This window comes from Ruditapes philippinarum, unplaced genomic scaffold, assembly GCF_026571515.1.
Source record: "Ruditapes philippinarum isolate M1 unplaced genomic scaffold, ASM2657151v2 ctg5544_1_1_1_1, whole genome shotgun sequence".
NCBI classification, from domain to species: Eukaryota; Metazoa; Mollusca; class Bivalvia; order Venerida; family Veneridae; genus Ruditapes; species Ruditapes philippinarum.
In genome coordinates, this window is record NW_026863054.1 from 1 (window position 1) to 21,849 (window position 21,849).

At 33.8% G+C, this 21,849-nt stretch overlaps 1 protein-coding gene across 1 annotated transcript in view; it reads left to right on the forward strand.

The window, feature by feature from the left end:
• The first annotated feature begins 7 nt into the window (after positions 1 to 7).
• Positions 8 to 21,849, forward strand: part of LOC132721004 (5'-3' exoribonuclease 2-like) — a 42,386-nt gene continuing 20,544 nt past the window's right edge. Inside the window, exons 1-11 of the mRNA XM_060705252.1 lie at positions 8 to 212; positions 5,905 to 6,032; positions 7,790 to 7,901; positions 8,981 to 9,042; positions 9,754 to 9,865; positions 10,647 to 10,809; positions 11,811 to 11,861; positions 14,892 to 14,909; positions 15,249 to 15,338; positions 18,916 to 19,091; positions 19,787 to 19,866. Of these exons, the coding sequence (XP_060561235.1) occupies positions 138 to 212; positions 5,905 to 6,032; positions 7,790 to 7,901; positions 8,981 to 9,042; positions 9,754 to 9,865; positions 10,647 to 10,809; positions 11,811 to 11,861; positions 14,892 to 14,909; positions 15,249 to 15,338; positions 18,916 to 19,091; positions 19,787 to 19,866 (1,067 nt within the window). The 5' untranslated portion in view covers positions 8 to 137. The remainder of the gene's footprint in view (positions 213 to 5,904; positions 6,033 to 7,789; positions 7,902 to 8,980; positions 9,043 to 9,753; positions 9,866 to 10,646; positions 10,810 to 11,810; positions 11,862 to 14,891; positions 14,910 to 15,248; positions 15,339 to 18,915; positions 19,092 to 19,786; positions 19,867 to 21,849) is intronic.

The window sequence follows — 21,849 nt, forward strand, 5'->3', positions numbered from 1 at the left end:
ATTTGCGAGCTCGCAACCAGAAAGACGGAAGTTGAATTCTGTCCAGTTCACATGGAATAAACAATTTAAACAAAAAATTAAACGATTTGTGAGGTTTAAGAAAACTATTGTAGACATCGCTAACATACAGAAGAATCATGGGAGTTCCAGCGTTTTTTCGCTGGCTTAGTAGGAAATACCCATCGATTGTTGTACACTGTGTGGAGGAAAAAGTAAAAATCATGAAAATTGCTTTAAATTACAGACACACTTTTTTGTAGACACTTCAACCCTAAGACAGTTCACCCCTATTTAGAAATTTGATTGAGTCACTTCACCCTCATTTTTTAATTTTGTTGTGAACAATATAAATTAATGTGGGAAATGTTAAATTCAAAAGTGATTGAGTTTGTTTATTGTTTTAACCAGTTAACATATTTTTTTATTACTTTATCATGTAATTGACAATTTCGAGTCATTATGGCCCCAAGACGTATCGGCCTCAAATTACCCAAGACGTTTCAGATTTTAGTTAAGAATAAGTTTGAATAGAGCTGTCATTGATTCAGTGCAAAGCATATCAACGATATATCGATATCAAGTAACTAAAATCAACGATACACCGATATACAGGGCTTCCGTTAACGGGCGTACGGCCGTAAATTACGCCCGAAAATCGTATATGTACGCCGAAAATTAAGATCAATGACGTACCGCTGACTTCCAAAAATTTAGGAATACGGCGAAAATCGTAAGCAGTGACGTACGCCACAACCATTTTCCGACCTTTTCTCACTTTCCTGGCGTACGATTGGATTATTTATTTAACTCCGCCTCCTGAATTGAATGGTTGACATGACATCGATGGGTGAAATTATGCGAATGCACCTGGCGCGTGACGAATTAGCGAGTGTTGATTTATGACCTTGATAAGCGTGAAAACAAAGTGATTGGATTAATTGTTTGTTTTTTACGGATAATGGATAGTTAATTGACATAAACTGTGGTAGGTATCTGTTTTTACTTTAATTAGATAAAATGATTTATTAATTATTGTGTGCATCGGTAAGTTTGAATGTATCCGAAAGTTTGCCGAGTCTGCGAAGCGTGTTTTTGTCTTTTTGATTTTTTTTCCTTTTTGAAGTTAAAGACGTTTTTATTTTCACACATTCTATAGATGTTGATTTGATTTTATTTTTTTTCACTCGCTAATTATGAGAAGCAAAGTAACATTTAAAAATCTTTTTCCCTACCCACTCTCAAAATGTCTCAACGCTCACTTCTGCAATTTGGCGTATCTCAAAAATGTAATTAAAAAAATTAATTTGGTCAAAAACGGTGTTCGAAATTATTTTCATAAAACTTTCAATTTACAAGCCTGATTAAATTTAACCATTTTTGGTTGTTAATGTGTTATGAATACTGTAGTAAATAATTTTAAACACAAGAGATATTTACTAAACAACAATTTTTATTTTACAAATAAGAAAAATAACAATGCTAAAGGATGTCATGTTTTTTTTTATTTCAGGAAATCTACAGAGATCCACCCTTTTAAAACACAATGAATCCACAAAAATGCTGTGCAGGCTGATCACATGAGACAACTGTATGGTACTGATCCAAAGGTAGAAAAAGAAGAACCCATCATACACATTTCAGAATCTACTTGTACCATGATTGATTAAAGAATTAAAAGTTTTCTGGAAATATTATTTTTTTTGTTATATACCAATGAGCAATTATTTGAATGTTATCACTGAAGGGTTCTACACGGTTACCACTGTCCTTGAATAACAACAATACAGTCCTTTTCAGGGTAACGTTCTTACTTCTATTGAAAATATTTACCCAACAATCATGTAAAGATACTTTGAACTTAAAACAATAAAAGGAATGACATTTTCAGAATCTTTTGATTAAAATAATTGCTTTTACTTGTATCATCCCATACTATAAATCAAACATTGAAACATGAAAATTATACGCGTAAGAACAACTGACTTCCAGAAATTTACCTCATGACTTCCAAAATTCCTTGAAAGGAAGTCCTGACTTCCTAAAAAAAAATCCTAGTGGAAGCCCTGGATATATCGATAATATCCTATACTTACTTGTCTGTCATTCACTTTCATACCTGTTTCAATGATTTCAGTCAAAAACATGTTCTGTACAGTGTCTTGTCCACTGCATGATTTTTTCCAGACAATATTTTTTGTCACCATTGCTATGAAATAATTCCACTATATAACAAAAGCATAACATTAGATATAAATAACTGCTTCTGTATATATTTTGAGTGAATTTTATAATTTCTAGACATTTAATTAATAAGTCAAAAGTATCGATTTTTTAAAATGTGAATCGATTATTGATCGGCAAAAAAATATCAACGATACATCGAAATTGTCGATATCGATGACAGCTCTAAGTTTGAATGCCATAATTTTAATAGCATTTCAAAAAATGAATGAAATATAGGGATGAGAGGATTAATTGAATAATTAAATTTATGATTTTGTAATTGAATGAGGCTAAAATAGACTAGTAGTGATCAAAACAAACAGAACATAAACTTTATTAAACAAAAGTCAAAACATAGTACACAAATGCTGAAAAAGATTTTCATCTGCTTATTATCAACAAGCATTTAAAAAATTTGAACGATTAAAAGCAAGACACAGAACAATACATGAAACAAACATTTCTTATCAAAACTATTTAATTAATAGTAGATCTAATTGGCGAGTTTGAGCAATACAAAACAACACAAAACATTAAAAAAATTATACTTGTACTTTCATGAAATAAAACAAACAATACATTGTTAACAGACATTTTTATAAATAACGTCTTTTACGATACAAGTGACAGATTTATAATCAGAATTTTACAATAATAACTCAAAATATTATCAAGAAATTATAACAAATCATATTAATTTATTATAAGTTAAAAAACTTTTGAAGTTTTCTTTGATATTATTAACTGCTAATTAGCAATAATTAAAGCCATAAATAATTAATTTGTTACACCTTGAAAAAAACACATACCTAAATATAAAAAAAAAATTGTTTGTTTGCCATCAATATACTACATTTTTTGACGATTTTAAGTATAAAAATTCCTTTTTAAATATGATTAAAAAAAGGCCATTACGTCTCGCGTAAAAGGGCCGAAACGTCTAGGGGCCGATTTTGCACAGGGGGATTTGGTTTTGGGCCGAAACGTCCTGTTTGCTAATTGACCAAAGGCAATGGATAAATTGTTGTTTAATCCCTAAAAAATGTTAAGATCACATATTTTTTTCAAAAGTAAATAAACAGTTAAACTTCTATTTTAAAAAATAGCCTAATACTGGTCGGAGAGATAACTCTGACACATAGATAACCCGACACTTGATAAATATAATTGTTATAACTTTGTTTTTCATCTTACAAGCACATGGTCACCTAGTATTATATGAGCAGAACAGAATGTAATGATTTTTTTTCAAGTTGGTAAACTTTTAAATGTTTTTCAAATAAGCTAAAATTTTTGTAGGCAAAAACTGCCTCAAAACGTTCTTTTTACTGAATTACAATAAGGTAGTTAGAATTGAATTGACCACAGGCCACTGACTAGGTAAAGGTTTTGAAAAATTGTTTAAATATCAACAAAAAAACAGATAAAACATAAAAGATGTAAAAAATAAATTATTCGTGTTTATTTTCCAAGCATTTTTTACTTAAAAATTTTAGTGTCGACTTTATCTTCTTTTGTGGGGTAAAAAGACCATGTTTTGTATACCTCATTCAGGACCTTAATTTAAAGAAGTTCCAGTTTCTTTTTTCATACATAATTTTTGTGGTGTAATGTAAAGTGTTTGTACTGAACTTTGTTTAGGTGGTTCAATATTTAGATATGAAGGTAGACAATCAAGATATTGCAAAAAATATGTGATTTATTGTCGGGGTTATCTCTCCAACCAGTATAGCATTAGCTATATATAAATTTCAATCCCTTATCAGTTGTTAAATATTGAAATATAATTTTAGCAAATGACAGACAAATGTGAAATTTTATTTCACATAAAATAAGAATATTTCTAATAATTTTAATACCAAAAGTAACTGTTTTGGACTTGTGTTTTCACTTTGATAGTGGAAACAGTTGATAGGTGTAGCTATGTCTGCATTTTAACACATAGTCTGATTACACTAGAATGGGGTTAAGATATGGTACCCGCAGGGAGTTCGATACATAAACCTTTTTGAAAAACATGCATAAACTTGGTCGAAAATCATTTGCATCACAAATACCATTCAGTGCAAGTTCGTTTCATCAGAATTTTTTAAGAATTTGCTGGTCATAGAAAGATCTGTGATATGTTTTTTAGCTCACCAGAGCCGAAGGCTCAGGGTGAGCTATAAGTGTCAAAGGGGGATGCTCTGGCGTCCGTCGTCATGCGTCAACAATCGTCTTCTTCTCTGAAACTACTAGGCAGATTTACTTCAAATTTGGTCTGTAGCATCCTTGTGACAGTCACACTTGAATTTGCTCATGTCATTCCAATTGGCCCCTTTTAGGGGTCAGCAGAGCTAAAAATAGAAAAACCTTTAAACATCTTTTTCTACAGAACTAATTGATGGATGATCACCAAACTTTGTCTGAAGCATTCTTGGGTAGTCTTTTATCAAGTTTGCTCATATTAATTTGATTGGCCCCTTATAGGGGTCTCTAGGGCTAAAAATAGAAAAACCTTTAAACATCTTCTTCTACAGAACTAATGGATGGATGATCACCAAACTTTGTCTGTAGCATTTTTAGGAAGTCTTTTATCAAGTTTGCTTATATTATTTTGATTAGCCCCTTTTAGGGGTCTCTAGGGCTAAAAATAGAAAAAAACCTTTAAACACCTTCTCCTACAGAACTAATTGATGGATGATCACCAAATTTTGTCGACAGCATTCTCGGGTAGTGTTTTATCAAGTTTGCTTATATTAATTTGATTGGCCCTTTTTAGGGGCCACTAAAGCTAAAAATAGAAATACAGTTAAATGTCTATTTCTAGAGAACTAATTGATGGATGATCACCAAACTTTGTCTGTAGCATTGTTTTGTAGTCTTTAATCAAGTTTGCTAATATTATTTTGATTGGCCCCTTTTAGGGGCCGCAAAAGCTAAAAATTGAAATACATTTAAATGTCTATTTCTACAGAACTAATTGATGGATGATCACTAAACTTTGTCTCTAGCCTTCTTGGGTAATCTTTTATCAAGTTTGCTCACATTAATTTAATTGGCCCCTTTTAGGGACCGCTAAAGCTTAAAATAGAAAAACCTTTAAACATCTCCTACTTCAGAACCAATTGATGGATGATCACCAAACTTTGTCTGTAGCATTCTTGGGTACTCTTTTATCAAGTTTGCTTAAATTAATTTGATTAGCCCCTTTTAGGGGCCACTAAAGCTAAAAATAGAAAAAAACCTTCCAACATCATTTCGTACTGAAATAATTGATGGATAATCACCAAACTTTGTAGCATTCTTAGAGTCTTTAATCAAGTTTGCTCATATTAATTTGATTAGCCCCGTTTAAGCTAAAGCTTAAATGCCCCAGGTCATGACATTTCTTCAAATTATTGTTTAAACATATTCTATGCTCATGTTTAATATGAGAATATATTGACATTCCAACACTGAAAAGCAGTAGTTTCTGGTGAGTGACTCAGGGACATCATGGCCCTCTTGTTTTTCAGCAGAGTTTGTTAAAATAATAATTAATTTCTTTTTCAATTAAGAGAGATTCTTTTTCAACAGGGTTCATACTAAACACTGCTAAGAAGACACAAAGGACTGCTAAGGAGGCACAAAGGACCCTTAAAGATTGTTTGTTGTAAATTGCATTTAAGTTTGAAAGAGTTATTTATGTATATATTTTAGACAAGAGAGGTGAATGGCGTGAAGTTTCCTGTAGATTCAAGCCAGCCTAATCCGAATGATACAGAATTTGATAATCTCTATCTGGATATGAATGGAATCATACATCCCTGTACCCATCCAGAAGATAAGTAAGGCTATTTTCATTGTTGAGGATTATGAACAGGCCAATATTTCAGGTTATTGGACCTGAGATTGGGTATATAACAAGTGTTTTGCTCTATTGATCATCACAGAGTTTTTATTTAATATTAACAGATTGGCAATCCATATCATCAGTTGAAATGCTGTTAAAATTGGTTGCATTTTCAGCTTGTGTATTAAAATATCCCTATGACCTTGGGCCAAATCAGTTGTTATCCCCCGCCGATGGAATCGGGAGGGGGATATAGTTTTGGCGTTCCGTCCGTCCATCCGTCCGTCCGTCCATCCGTCCGTCCGAATTTCGTTTCCGGAGTAGTTCTCTGCAACTACTAGCTGGAATTCAACGAAACTTTATGGGAATCATCAATATCAAGAGGAGATGCGCATCTGTCCGTCCGTCCATCCGTCCGTCCGTCTGAATTTCGTTTCCGGAGAAGTTCTCTGCAACTGCTGGCTGGAATTCAACGAAACTTTATGGGAATCATCAATATCAAGAGGAGATGCGCATATTGTTAGCTTGTTCCGGTCAGACACTTTAACTCGGAGTTATTGCCGTTGATTAGTTATGTAGTATGCATATAGAGTAAAAATCGTTTCCGCGCTACTTCTCTGCAACTACTGGCTGGAATTAAACGAAACTTTATGGGAATCATCAATACCAAGAGGAGATGCGCATGTCATCGGCTTGTTCCTGTCAGACACTTTAACTCAGAGTTATGGCCCTTGATAAGTTATGCAGTATGCATATGGAGTAAAAATCGTTTCCGCGCTACTTCTCTGCAACTACTGGCTGGAATTCAACGAAACTTTATGGGAACCTTCAATACCAAGAGGAGATGCGCATGTCGTCGGCTTGTTCGGGTTAGACTCTTAAACTCAGAGTTATGGCCCTTGATTAGTTATGCAGTATCCATATAGAAAAATATTTGTTTCCTCGCTACTTCTCTTCTACCACCGGCTGGAATTCAATGAAACTTTATGGGATACTAAGAGGAGATGTGCATATAGTCACCTTGTTCCAGTCAGATACTTATAACTCAGATTTATGGCCCTTGATTAGTTATGTAGTATGCATACATCTCATTGGCATTTCCAGATTTTACTATTTAACACAAAGTTATGGCTCTGTTATTTCCCGGAATATTTATCAAGTTCAAAGAATATTACTGTTTATGCCATGATTAATATATAAATAAAACCTTATGTCTTCAGTTGTTGTGTTAATAATAACCAGTACTCGGCGGGGGATATAAATTCAACGAATTTGCTTGTTTTTGTTGGCACATCTTTAGCCTCAAATAAAAATGCAAACCATGTGGATGAATTTACACGAGGGTTGTTTGTTTACAATGCAGATTACACCTGTGTATGAAGACATTGTTTTATCTAAAGATAATAGCAGTTCTTAAATTTTACAACAAAACAATTGTTACCACAACTTTTTTTATTTGGAATTTCCGTCCAACATTTGGAAAGATAACTACTTTCCATTTGATATAATGGCCTTTATTGGCAATAAAAATAGCAAAAGAAGTATCACAATATTATAAACTATGCCAATTAATCTTCATACCAAGAGTTTTTGACACAGCGTACATGTACACGATCTGAGGAGCATTTTGATACGAACATATCTTTTTTCACCTATGAACAAAATATTAGATTCTTAAACAGTAAAAGTGTTATTTTCAACTTTTTTTTTTTTAATTGTATATATTATAAATAAGTATGTATTTTTTTTCAGGCCAGCTCCTAAAAATGAAGAAGAAATGATGATTCTCATATTTGAGTACATAGACAGAATATTTTCTATTGTGCGACCAAGACGGGTGTTGTATATGGCAATAGATGGCGTGGTATGTTTTGATATCAATCTATCTTAAGTTCAATAATTAGTTATAGTTAATTGATGATGCTTAAATTTAGCTGTTCAGGAGTTACATGTATCTATGTAAAGCATGAGTTTCGAAAAAAAACTTGAAATTATTGAAATTCATTTTAGCTTGTCATATTCATAAAGTCACATTTAATGACATAATATATTGTTAGATTTTTTTTTTGGTATAGAATTCATATATAAAATACATATACATCTAAAACAACTTGCATGGTACAAACATTTAAAGCAGCACGCCTCCAGATTTATACTGATTTTCATGAAAAAATATGAAGTATATAACTGTGAAGAAACCAAAAGAAAGCAAGTTGCACATTATCAATGGCACTTACATGCCATGTTTATTACCAAAATGAGGTCAAATTATGCAAAAAAAGCTCTTACTGCATAAGTAACACAGTAGAAATATAAAGATATAATTACTGAAAACTCAGCCATTAATCGCACATTACATGGCAATTATTAACTTGAAGCTTAATTGTTTTTACTTTTTCTAAATATTTTATGTAATAGTACATTTTTTTCATGCTTGATTTTGTTGAAATATTTTTGGCTCATCTGGAGGCATGCAGCTTTAAAACGTACATGAGAATAAATAAGCCATGACATACACACCAGCACCAAGGATAGCACAAAAAAGAGAGACTCTTGTTTCCATTGTGGTCCACAAATATGTTAAATGGTATCATTTTAATTCTGAAACATTAGAATTTAGATGGCAAGCAAATCACCTACTTTCTATTCAGTTTTGTATTTATTAAAGAATTGTTTATTTGCTGTTCAAAGTGCTTTAAAACAGTCAAGGAGAATGACTACCTAGTTGTTAAGGTGTCTCCCTCTCAACTCGGGGATTGTAGGTTCAGTCTGTACTAGTGTCTGTCACATCAGTGATTCCCAATACCAATTAATTCCAGGAAGCAGACATCCCTTGTGAATGGTTCAAATAGATTACGAGCTTTCTTTGCAAGCTATCTTGAAGAAATACATGTGAACAGTCTTAGAGCATATTATAGTTGTATAACATTCCTTTTTTTCCAGGCTCCGAGGGCCAAAATGAATCAGCAGAGGAGTAGAAGATTCCGGGCTTCAAAGGAGGCAGTGTGAGTAACTATATTTTTCGGACAAAGTCTGTCTGTTATCAGTTTGCCTTCCTGTAAAATTCACAGGGGACGACCGACTATAAGAAGAATTTCCATTGGTCATTTTAAAATTACAAACTGAAATCAGTGAATTTCATTGGTCATTCTAAAATAAAGTTTAAGGTTAATTTGTAAATGATTACAAAATTTAAAAAGTTAAACGTAAAACAAGTAAAAGGCACACCTAAAATAAGAAGTTGCCCTACTTTGAAAAATCATCATGCTACTATATACAAAATGGGTATTTTCTTAGCTAAAAGAAATAATTTTTATGGCATTGTTATGCAAGCATAGCTTACATTTCTTTTTGTATCAAAACCTTAGAAATGACATACTTTTTCATGTTAACCAGTTAATACTTCGGCCGGGTATCTTTTAAAAATACTTCTTGTTTATATCAGCCCGACATTTTGACTTAGGTTTTATTTTTCAAACGTGGTAACTGTTGTACAGTATTTCAGTATAGAGATAAATTACTATAAGATTATTTGACACAGTGCATTTAAAATTTATTCTAATTTCTATTCAGAAAACATTACCTGTTTTGCCTACTGATTTTGTAAGACATGGGTTATTTCTCAATGGATAGCTATGTTGGACATAAAAGTAACTATACCTACGTAACAAAGTTCTTTTGTCTTTTTTATTGTTTTTTTGTTTTCATTTTAACAGTGAGACAGCAGAAGAGATATCCCGTGTCAGAGAAGAGTTGTTACTAAAAGGTTGTAGTGTCCCTCCAGAAAAACCAGCTTCTGAAAAGTTTGACAGCAACTGTATTACACCAGTTAGTATATTATTGTGACATCATATGAGCTGCATCATGACAAAACCAACAAAGTGTGTTTGCGACCAGCATGGATCCAGACCAGACTGCGCATCCCCGCAGTCTGATAAGGATCCATGCTGTTCGCTTACCAACCCTATTACAAGTAGAGAAACTGATAGCATTTTGTTAATTATTTTTCTCGATTAATTATCTTGTAATTAAATTATCTTTGCTGTTAAGCCACAAACTTTGATGAGATGAAGTTTAAAGTAGTTATAATGGAACATGCTACCTATGGTATATCAAAATAATAAAAAAACAACAACAAAAACCCCATAAATTTATGGTTAAGGAGATAATTAGAGTATGTATCTGAAAAGCTAGGGTAAAGAGAACTTGAGCTATGTATGGATGGTCACAAATTAGCACAGCAGTTTAAGTTTTATGACTCCAAATAGTACATGTTATGTCCTCACAGCTTTATTAAGCCAGGTCAATTATTGACATGAAACTTAAGATATACATTTTTGGGATAATAGGCCAAGTTTCACTTTGTAACTTACATTACTTGTCTTCCTTTAAAATGACATTAACTTTAAATTCTATGAAACCAATATAGGTATAAACTTGAAACAAGCAAGCTGACTAGGCTGTTACTGTTATATCATTTGTATATGCATTATTTATTTATTTTTTCATTTATTATAATTGTTAATGTACCGGGTATGTCATTTATTTTTGTAAGGCTCACAATGTTCTCATTTGCTACTGTAAGTTATGTGTGTTATTCATTTATCAGGGTACACCCTTCATGTTCCGACTTGCCAACTGTCTTCGATTCTACATCCATGATAGATTAAACAATGACGCTGGCTGGAAAGGTATTAAGGTAATTCTGTCAGATGCCAATGTTCCAGGAGAGGGGGAGCATAAAATCATGGACTTTATTCGAAAACAAAGAGGTATATACAGTAAAACTTCTATGAGTCGAACTTAGATTAGTCCATTTTCTCGGTGTGTCAAAGTAAAATGAAAGTCCCAATTTTTTTACCCTATATATATCTATGGAAACCTATACATGAGTCAAAATTTTATGTGTCGAATTTTTCGATGTGTCGAATTTTTCAATGTGCCGAAGTTTTCTCTTGGTTCATATAGATTAAATCGAGTACAATTTACCTAATAAGCCGAAGTCCTTCGATCATTTTGGCACCTTTTTGCTTGAGACATTTTTCACACCTTTTCTAGCCGTGTAGACAATTTCCGATTAACTTGTATGACAGGTGTTAATTACACAGCCTTTGTATGTGTTCACACATGATAAAATGCTCTAATTGTTATTATTCTAATTGCTATAGTTGTATTTGAAAATAAACAGTACAAATTAGTTTCGTTTCTGAACTTCCGTGACCAGTTGTCGGGTGATAATCACAGGTGATACATTTACTTAAGGCTGGTTTAGTTATCACCCTTTTGTTATTCCTTTTGTAACTTGTTTGCAAACGTCAAACGCTCATTAAATAGAGACTGGTTCATGAGTTGTGGTCGCGATGTGTAGTAGTTTTTACACAAGTCCCTTCAACTTCGTCATACCAAAGTTTTACTGTACTTGTAAAATGTATTGAAAAATAATATTTGAAAAAAAAAAATGCATTACTGTAACTGTATACAGCCTGTGATTAATGAAGGCTTTTCCACCCTTTTAAGACATTAAAGTACAGACCCCTTGTAAAAGAGTAACTTGAATATTTATGTTGGTATATGGTATAATTTGATAAGATTGTTGATAAATTAGGTATTTGGAATACTTCAAATTTGGTATATGAATAATTTTACATTTTACTTATTTGATTTACTACTTATTTGGTATACTTCTTGCTTTGTTTTGGTATATTTGTTATTTGGTATACTTATTTGGTATACTATTTGTTTGGTATATTTGTTATTTGGTGTATATTTTCAGCACAACCAGACCATGATCCAAACACTAAGCACTGTCTCTGTGGGGCCGATGGTGAGTTAGTTATTATCCTTCATTTTGCTTTGAAGAAATTCTTTTCAAGTGATTGCTACTTGTCCTAAATAAAAAAACAAACAAACTGTCATCATTATTTTAAGGATACAGATATTTGCTAATTGCTGAATGTCAATTCAGTGTTGACTGAGGACAAAACAAAGAATTTCATTCTTGTGGTTTCACTTTTCTCTAAAGTAAGGGACTTAACCCATACCCTGCTGTAACCAATAGTGATTAGCTTAGACAAGCGTTGAAATTATCTTTGTTTCCACTCCTGCAACCCATGTCAGTTTGTGTAGGGTAGGAAGGTCAATAATTTAAAAAAATAAAAAAATTTTAATCCAAAAATGAATTATTTTTTATGCTCCCCGAAAAATTTCGGGGGAGCATATAGTCGTCGGGTTGTCCGTCCGTCCGTACGTACGTACGTCCCGAATTCGTGTCCGGCCCATAACTTTGTTATTTGAAGTCGGATTTTAAAATTATTTCACAGAAATGATCACCATATTGAGACGACGTGTTGCGCGCAACATTTGGGTCGCTACCTTGAAGATCAAGGTCACAGCATGACCTTGCAGCAAAATCGTGTCCGGCCCATAACTTCGTTATTTGAAGTCGGATTTTACAACTATTTCACAGAAATGATCACCATATTGAGACGACGTGTCGCGCGCAACATTTGGGTCGCTACCTTGAAGGTCAAGGTCACAGCATGACCTTGCAGCAAAATCGTGTCCGGTCCATAACTTTGTTATTTGAAGTTAGATTTTAAAAATATTTCACAGAAATGATCACCATATTGAGACGACGTGTCGCGCGAAACATTTGGGTCTCTACCTTGAAGGTCAAGGTCACAGCATGACCTTGCAGCAAAATCGTGTCCGATCCATAACTTTGTTATTTGAAGTCGGATTTAAAAAATATTGCACAGAAATGATCACCATATTGAGACGATGTGTCGCGCGCAACATGTGGGTCGCTACCTGAAGGTCAAGGTCACAGCATGACCTTGCAGCAAAATCGTGTCCGGCCCATAACTTCGCTATTTGAAGTTAGATTTTTTAACTATTTCACAGAAATGATCACCATATTAAAATGGCGTGTCAAGCACAACTTTTGGCTCGCTACCTTGAAGGTCAAGGTCACAGCATGACCTTGCAGCAAAATTCATTATTTGAAGTCGGATTTTACAACTATTTCACAGAAATGATCACCACAATTAGACATTGTGTCGCGCGCAACATTTGGGTCGCTACCTTGAAGGTCAAGGTCACGGTATGACCTTGCAGCAAAATCGTGTCCGGCCCATAACTTTGTTACTGGAAGTCGGATTTAACAACTATTTGACAGAGATGATCACCATATTGAATTGACGTGTCGCATGCAACATTTGGGTCACTATCTTGAAGGTTAAGGTCACAGCATGACCTTGCAGCAAAATAATGTCAGGCGCATAACTTTGTTATTTGAAATCGGATTTTACAACTATTTCACAAAATGATCACCATATTGAGACAATGTGTCGTGCACAATATTTGGGTTGTTTTTACACTTTGAACTTTGTCTGTGACATAACTCTGACACAACAAGAAGTATACCTTCCTGTGTCCAAAACCTATTCGGGGAGCATCACCCGGTTCAACCGGCTCTTGTTTTTTCCTATGGAAAGTTAAGTATTTGGAGTTCAAAACAAATTGTGCATGTTTAGCATTTGTTTAAAGATTAGAACAATATTTTCATATTTTTCAACATATAATTTTATCCCAGTTTGTATATTTGCAATTAAAACAACATCAGACAGATATAAAGATGTGATTGTAATTGACAGGCTCTGCTTTCATGTTTAGTAAAATAGATAATGTTGTTTTTTGGTAGGCAATACAATTTTTTGGGTAGCTGTGATTTTTGTGGATAGATAGCGGGAAACAAATGATATTTTATTTTAGGCCTTATGCCATAAGTATGGAGCCAGTCCAGACTGCTAATCTGTGCAGTCTGATCAGGTTCTTTATTGTAGATAGCAATATTTTTAGCTAGCCTGTTTTGAAAAAAGTCTAGCTATTGTGATTGTTGCGTCATCATGCAAAAATTTTAATGTAGCCCTTTATTAAATTTTTTTTTAAAAGTTATCTTCATGAAAATTGGAAAAGTTACTTATTATGACAAGGTGCATGTGTAAGTTAAGGGGAATAACTCTGAAAACTAGTTTTAGAAGTTATGACCTTTTGAATTTAAATTTTTTGCTAAAATTGGTTACCATATAAGTGTAAACACTGCAAGTGCTTTGAAATTCCTTAAAATTCAAATGGATTGATTCGAATGCAAAGCAGGGTAAATTTGTTTCAAAATTCACCTGGTAGAGGGTGCAGAGAAAATCTTTGTAAAAATCATGTTCTTGTATTGATTTAATTGAAAGACTTGCTTATGATAAATATTCTACTTAGACTTTGGCTTCTGTGACCAAGTGGTTAAGGTCGTTGACTTCAAGCCACCTGTCTCTCACCGCTGTGGGTTCAAATCCAGACAGGTTTCTTTCATGAGAGGAAGCTATTCAGCTAGCTTACGGAACGTCGGTGGTTCTGCTCAGGTGCCTGTTTGTGCCTGAAATAATGCACGGAAGGCAACCTGAGGTCTTCCTCCACCAGTATAGTTGGAATATCGCCATATGACCTATATTGTCTAGGTGTGAAGTAAAACCTAATCAAAGCAAAAAAACAAAATACTGAATCTAAATTTACCTTGAAACATATCTGTCAGAGAACCTACTTCACTGAATGTCAGATATGCTAGATTTGAATTTAACATAATTAGATACCAACTTAAAATAGAAATGTAATCATAACATCTGAAATATAGTTTTTCTGCCAAAACGGTTCCAATTTACATCTTTAAAACTATTGTTTATCCTGTAATTATATTTATAACAACAACAAATTATATTAGTTAAAAGCTTCTGACACAAGCAAAGAATGTAACACATTTACAAAGAGTGCAATAATGTAATAACTTTTGCATTTTTTTTTTCAGCTGATTTGATCATGTTAGGTAAGTTGTTATGTAATTTAATACCCACCCCCCACCCCTTTACAAAAAATCTTACAGTTAAGAATCATTATCTAAACATTAACATTTAGCTGTATATTTTATATAATTCCTGAATGTTGAAAGCGTCATGCATGTACCAGAAATCTTGACAAAACACACAGCTTTATGATAAATTTTCTTTAAAAATTGATAATACTAAACAAATCAACCATTAATTTAAAATGATGTGTGTTGAGTTTCTTTGGTTCCTATTTTATTTTGCAATTTTTTTTATTTTATTTTTTACGACCATATTTTAGAATATGATTTTTTTACAATGTATTTTATTTGTCTGTGAAGGTCTGGCTACACATGAACCATACTTTACCATCATCAGGGAGGAGTTCAAGCCAAATAAACCACGCCCTTGCAGTCTGTGTGGTCAGATTGGTAAGTTGATACATTGTATATTTCTAAAGCTATTGACAATGAAGATACGTCCATTAGTCCACAATGAAATAGTTTAGTACCTGTTTATGAAAAACATGTATATCATTGAAAAATATATATACATGAACATACAAATGAAGGAAAACAGTGAATTCACAGAAAGGTGGCAAGTGGTTTCAAATTTCTTATCAAAACAACCATCTTTTATTTTTAATCACAGGTGACATAATAATTATAGCAGTGATTTTTTTTTTTTTTTAAGTTTTCAAAACAGCCTGTGGCTTCCTATAGGGGGAAATATAGCATGATAAATCGGAAAACCTTAAATTCCAACAAATGAGAATGGAATTTACCCACACATTTGATAAAATTTTCAATTTCAATTTATTTTAACATGCATGGTACATAGCAGTTGCTACATATATATGTAGGGACAACTTTCTGTCTTTCAGTCAATTAAATTTATCAATAACCTGATATGAGTCAGCTGCCGTTAAGCCATTGCTCTGATGAGGAATATTCACATTTCAGGGGAAAATATAGCATTTTTAGGGGAAAATGTTATTATTTTACCCCAGAGGAAACAGCCTTTATTCGACTGTAAAATATAGGGTATAGGAATATACGAATATAACTTTTTATGCCCCCACAATGTGGGAGCATATAGCATTGCACTTGTCCGTCCGTCCGTCAGTCCGTCCGTCAGTCCGTCCGTACATCCCGAAATCTTGTGAACGCAACTCCTCTTAAACCAGATAGCAGATTTTGCTTAAACTTACAGGGATGAACAACCTTAATGTGTAGATGGTAGTAAAGGAAGGAATTTTCGCTGCCACCAAATTTAACAGAATTATGGCCCTTTGTTGATTTTTTCACTAGATACTATGTAGAAATTTTGTGAACGCAACTCCTCTTAAACCGGATGGCAGATTTTGCTTAAACTTACAGGGATGAACAACCTTAATGTGTAGATGATAGTAAAGGAAGGAATTTTTGCTGCGACCAAATTTAACAGAATAATGGCCCTTTGTTGATTTTTTTTCATTATATACTATGTAGAAATTTTGTGAACGCAACTCCTCTTAAACCAGATGGCAGATTTTGCTTAAACTTACAGGGATGAACAACCTTAATGTGTAGATGGTAGTAAAGGAAGGAATTTTTGCTGCGACCAAATTTAACAGAATTATGGCCCTTTGTTGATTTTTTCACTATATACTATGTAGAAATTTTGTGAACACAACTCCTCTTAAACCGGATTGCAGATTTTGCTTAAACTTACTGGGATGAACAACCTTAAGGTGTAGATGGTAGTAAAGGAAGGAATTTTTGCTGCGACCAAATTTTACAGAATTATGGCCCTTTGTTGATTTTTTCACTATATACTATGTAGAAATTTTGTGAATGCAACTCCGTTTAAACCGGATGGCAGATTTTGCTTAAACTTCCAGGGATGAACAACCTTAATGTGTAGATGGCAGTAAAGGAAGGAATTTTTGCTGCAACCAAATTTAACAGAATTGTGGCCCTTTGTTGATTTTTTTTCATTATATACTATGTAGAAATTTTGTGAACGCAACTCCTCTTAAACTGGATGGCAGATTTTGCTTAAACTTCCAGGGATTAACAACCTTAATGTGTAGATGGTAGTAAAGGAAGGAATTTTTGCTGCGACCAAATTTAACAGAATTATGGCCCTTTGTTGATTTTTAGTTTTCAACTTGTGGCACATGTAGTCCCAAAAATATTTGACCTAGAGTCATAAGATTGACAGAACAGTGGCATGTGGGGGCATCCGTGTCCTATGGACACATTTCTAGTTCATATTAATTCTAACTACAACAGTTCATTATTATAGGTATTAAAAAGGCAAAAGAGGTAAGTAAAAAAAATATCAGTTGGCATTGCCTTTAGCCAATCCTGCACTAGGAAAGAACTGTGAAAATTTTGTTCATTTTTTGTGTCGCCTCTATGGAGTAGTGGCGACATATAGGGATCACTTCTCCGTCGTCTGTCTGTCCGAGCTCACTGAAATGACGATGTGGGGTGAATATCCATGTTCAATCCGTATAGACGGTACTTGTGAGGAAAAAGGTTGCTTATGGGGTGCAAATACGTTGCTTATGGGGTTTTAGAGATCAAAGGAGATCAAAGAAAAAACCCCATAATGTCAACTCAGTAGGAACGTCCGTCTGTCCGTCACAAAACTTGTCCGGACTACTCCTCATAAACTACTGGTGCAATTTCATCCAAACTTTACAGGAATGATCAGTACCAAGTCTAGTTGTGCATATTGTCAGCATTTTCCGGTTCAATGATTTTTGTCAGAGTTATGGCCCTTTAATAATTTTTATTTTTAAAGTTTGTCCGGACTACTTCTCTTATACCACTAATGCAATTTCAATGAAACTTTACAGGATTGATCTGTAGCTCAAGTCCTTGTGCATATTGCACGGGTTTTCCAGTTGAATGATTTTTGGCCGAGTTATGGCCCTTTGATAAAAAGGTGTTTTTTTCTGTGTGTTGCCAGATACACAAAAGCTTGTCCGGACTACTCCTCATAAACTACTGGTGCAATTTTATCCAAACTTTACAGGAATGATCAGTACCAAGTCTAGTTGTGCACTGTCCGTCTGTCTGTCTGTCTGTCTGTCACAAAACTTGTGCCTACATAAAATTGGCTATCATGAGGCGACACATGTGATTACTGATTGCTCTTGTATTGATGGATAATATTTGAGTTACACTTTGCTATCATCCATGTTCTTTTGGGGATTAGGCTCGTAAGCCAATACCAAGAAAGAAGGAGGCATACTGGCTCGGACTACACCAGACTTAATGGTTTTAACATGTTTTATGTCTTATTTCCAGTTTTAGTTATATTTATCATATAATCATTCATTTGGTCTGATGTTTCTTAGCCAGTTATGCCAAAAATAAAGATTTATAAGTCTATCACTTGTTTCGTGGTTTTAATTTGATTGAGTATAAATTGAAGTTTACGTAGTAAACGCGGTTTATGAAAGATCTAAATTAATTCTACTTTCGATTTGATGTTTACATTGTCGGTACTTGACCTATATCCGGTTTCTAATACCACATGACTAAATTCAGCTCCCTTATCAACAAAGTAGGACCCGCATCAGCAGCAATACGTATGCAGCCTCTCGATTTCCACAGCGCTCTTTGTTCACACGCACATTAATTTAGAAAAATAATTTTACACCACCATCCATCCCTGCCTCTCACCTTGAAGAGCAATGCCTTCTGGTTAAGATCTTGTCAGTATGCCTCTCATGGGGATTAGGCTCGTAAGCCAATACCAAGAAAGAAGGAGGCATACTGGCTCGGACTACACCAGACTTAATGGTTTTAACATGTTTTATGTCTTATTTCCAGTTTTAGTTATATTTATCATATAATCATTCATTTGGTCTGATGTTTCTTAGCCAGTTATGCCAAAAATAAAGATTTATAAGTCTATCACTTGTTTCGTGGTTTTAATTTGATTGAGTATAAAGACATGTTTATGATGAGATATGGTGCAAAAGTGTGTTACAATTTTGTTTTCTGTTAGGTCATGAACTGAAGGAATGTCAGGGAATAGAGAAGGAGAAAAGTGGCGAGTTTGACCAGAAAGCACCCGTGTTTGCCGACGAAACACCTTTCATATTTCTACGCCTAAATATACTTCGAGAATATTTAGAAAGAGAGCTTCAGATGAATGGCCTGCCATTTCCTTACGACTTCGAGGTATTAATTATGTTCATCTAAAGTTGGCAAAGAATATACAAATGATAATTCATTTTGTAATGATTATACATGTAAAGGGTCAGGATTTGTATTCTTAAAGCCTGTACTATGTGATTTTTATTTTACATTTTGATGCAGCAAACAAAACATTTCAATTAGATTGAAGTAAGTGCGATATTATAAGAAAATGACAAATTTTAACAAATCTTTAAGGCAGTGATAACATATAATTATGAATGTTTTTTGTTGTTTTCTTCACACAAAAAACAAAAACATTTATGCTGAAAAGTCAAACTGCTTGTAAGAAATATAAAATCATTGAGAATATACTAAAATTGATTTCTGAATTGCAATAAGTTTATACTGAATAACTCATTTATTGGCTTGAATGGAAATACTGTACACCAATGAATTTGAGGTAACTAAGGTCAAGGTCATTAAGCCAAAAATTAGTTTTCATATGTGTTTCAATTAACGAAGCTCTTGCTTTTGCAACAAATTAGTACTTGCACTTACTCAGGTAACCAGTAAACAGGACTTCTTGGTCCATAGGGTGCGAAATTATACAGTTACAGAAAAAACTCGGATGAAAATCAAATGAATGATATCCGTCCAAGATTTTGTTAAAAAACTGCTTTTAGTTGAATCAAGAAAAATGCAAAAGAGATTCATGTTATTTTGTTTTCCAATTTCAGAGAGCTTTAGACGACTGGGTATTTATGTGTTTCTTTGTTGGGAATGATTTCTTACCACACTTGCCATCTCTAGAAATAAGGTAAATGTTTAATATTTAAACCAAAAAATAAACGAGCCGTGTCATGACAAAACCAACATAATGGGTTTGCGACCAGCATGGATCCAGACCAGCCTGCGCATCCGCGCAGTCTGATCAGGATCCATGCTGTTCGCTATCAGTTTCTCTACTTGTAATAGGGTTTGTAAGCGAACAGCATGGATCCTGATCAGACTGGGCGGATGTGCAGGCTGGTCTGGATCCATGCTGGTTGCAAACCCATTATGTTGGTTTTGTCATGACATGGCTCAAACTGTCACTTTTGAGCAGTCTGACATGGTTTGGGTAGAATGCACTTTATCGGTACACGCTTATCGTGCACGTCTATATTTGAAGAATGTCGAGCATTTTGTATTTAATCAAGCATGGATTTGTGGGCAATAGAATAGATCTGAATATGAGAGTTTCAAAAGAGTTTCAAAATTCAAAATTTTATCAGTTCATGTTAAAGGTTGAATTCTGCTTAAGCTTGTGCTAGTGGATGTGGACGGCAGCTTGAAATTACCATTAACGTCCATGAAAAGGCTTAATCAAATCAAGCCTGCAACATTATCCATTTTAACGTGTTGGGCTATTTAAGGGATTTGTTTTTTGTCTATTTTATCAGTTTTAAGGGAATGGATTTGGTTTGGATAAGTCACAAAATATGATCAACACATAACACAAGTGATTGATTGTTTCTTATACAAATGCCTACCATATATTTTAACTGTAGGTAGAATGTAATTACGATGATATGTGTGCAACAAAAAAATTTGTCACAGATTTTCACAAGGCAAACTGAGGCAGTCAGATGTATAGGTGTTGTTAGTAGCAGGTCTGTTTTCGAAGAAAAATTCAACAGCTATTATGATCGCTGCATCATGGTCATCTTTGTCGTTGCCAATGTCTTTGGGGCAAAAACTTTAATGTGGTCATTTATTCAAATTTTAAAATTATCAACATGAGACTTAATATACTTGCTTATCTTGAGAAAGTTGTAGTTGTTAGACAAAGGGCATAATTTTGAAAGCTATATTTTTTGAGTAATCCCCCTTTTTAACTTAGAATTTTTGTCAAAAGTGGTTATTTTAACAGATCATCTTTACAGCGCATCCAGTGCTTTTGTTGAATAATTTTGGTGCCAAATTGATGTGTCTGTTTATTTATTCAGTTCATGACATTTGGTCTAAGAAGTTGGAAGATATTGTTCTACACGAATGCATCCGCGCAGTCTGATCAGGATACATGATGTTCGCTATCAATTTCTCTACTTGTTATAGAGTTTGTAAGCGAACAGCCTGGATCCTGATCAGACTGCGCGGATGTGCAGGCTGGTCTGGATCCATGCTGGTCGCAAACCCATTATGTTGGTTTTGTAGTGACGCGGCTCATATATATGATGAAATACGAAGAAGCGTGATAGACTAGAGTCTACTTTTAAAACTTACAATTAAAACGGTCAAACTTTAAATAGGATGATCAAAAATGGATAATCAGGGCTCAAGCTAGGTTCAAAATTTAGTGAGAAGTCACTTCTCCCTCCAGCTGATTTAGGGAGAAGTGGGGAGACTTTAGGGAGAAGTGAGGAGATTCATTTATCGATGTTTGTTGTATGTTATCGCAATTATGTTGACTCACTACATATCTTATTAAATGAATTGGATTTGTGTTACAACAGAATATTCAATTTTAATTTAAAACAGAGACATAGATAGCTATTATTATAACTATTGTTATCTATGTCTCTGTTTAAAAGTAGTTTGAAACAAGTAATAAGAATGAGTATCATGTAATGCAACCATTGCATTAAATGAAGATAAAAAAAGCCATAGTTGATTCCTATCATGGATCATATCATGGGTGGTTCTGATTTACTATTAAAAAGCTTGCGCCGGACATTATATTCATATTCACTTATGTTGTAAAGAAAATAAAAGTAGATAACGAAAGAAATGATCTTTAATTTCACTTCATTTGTAATAA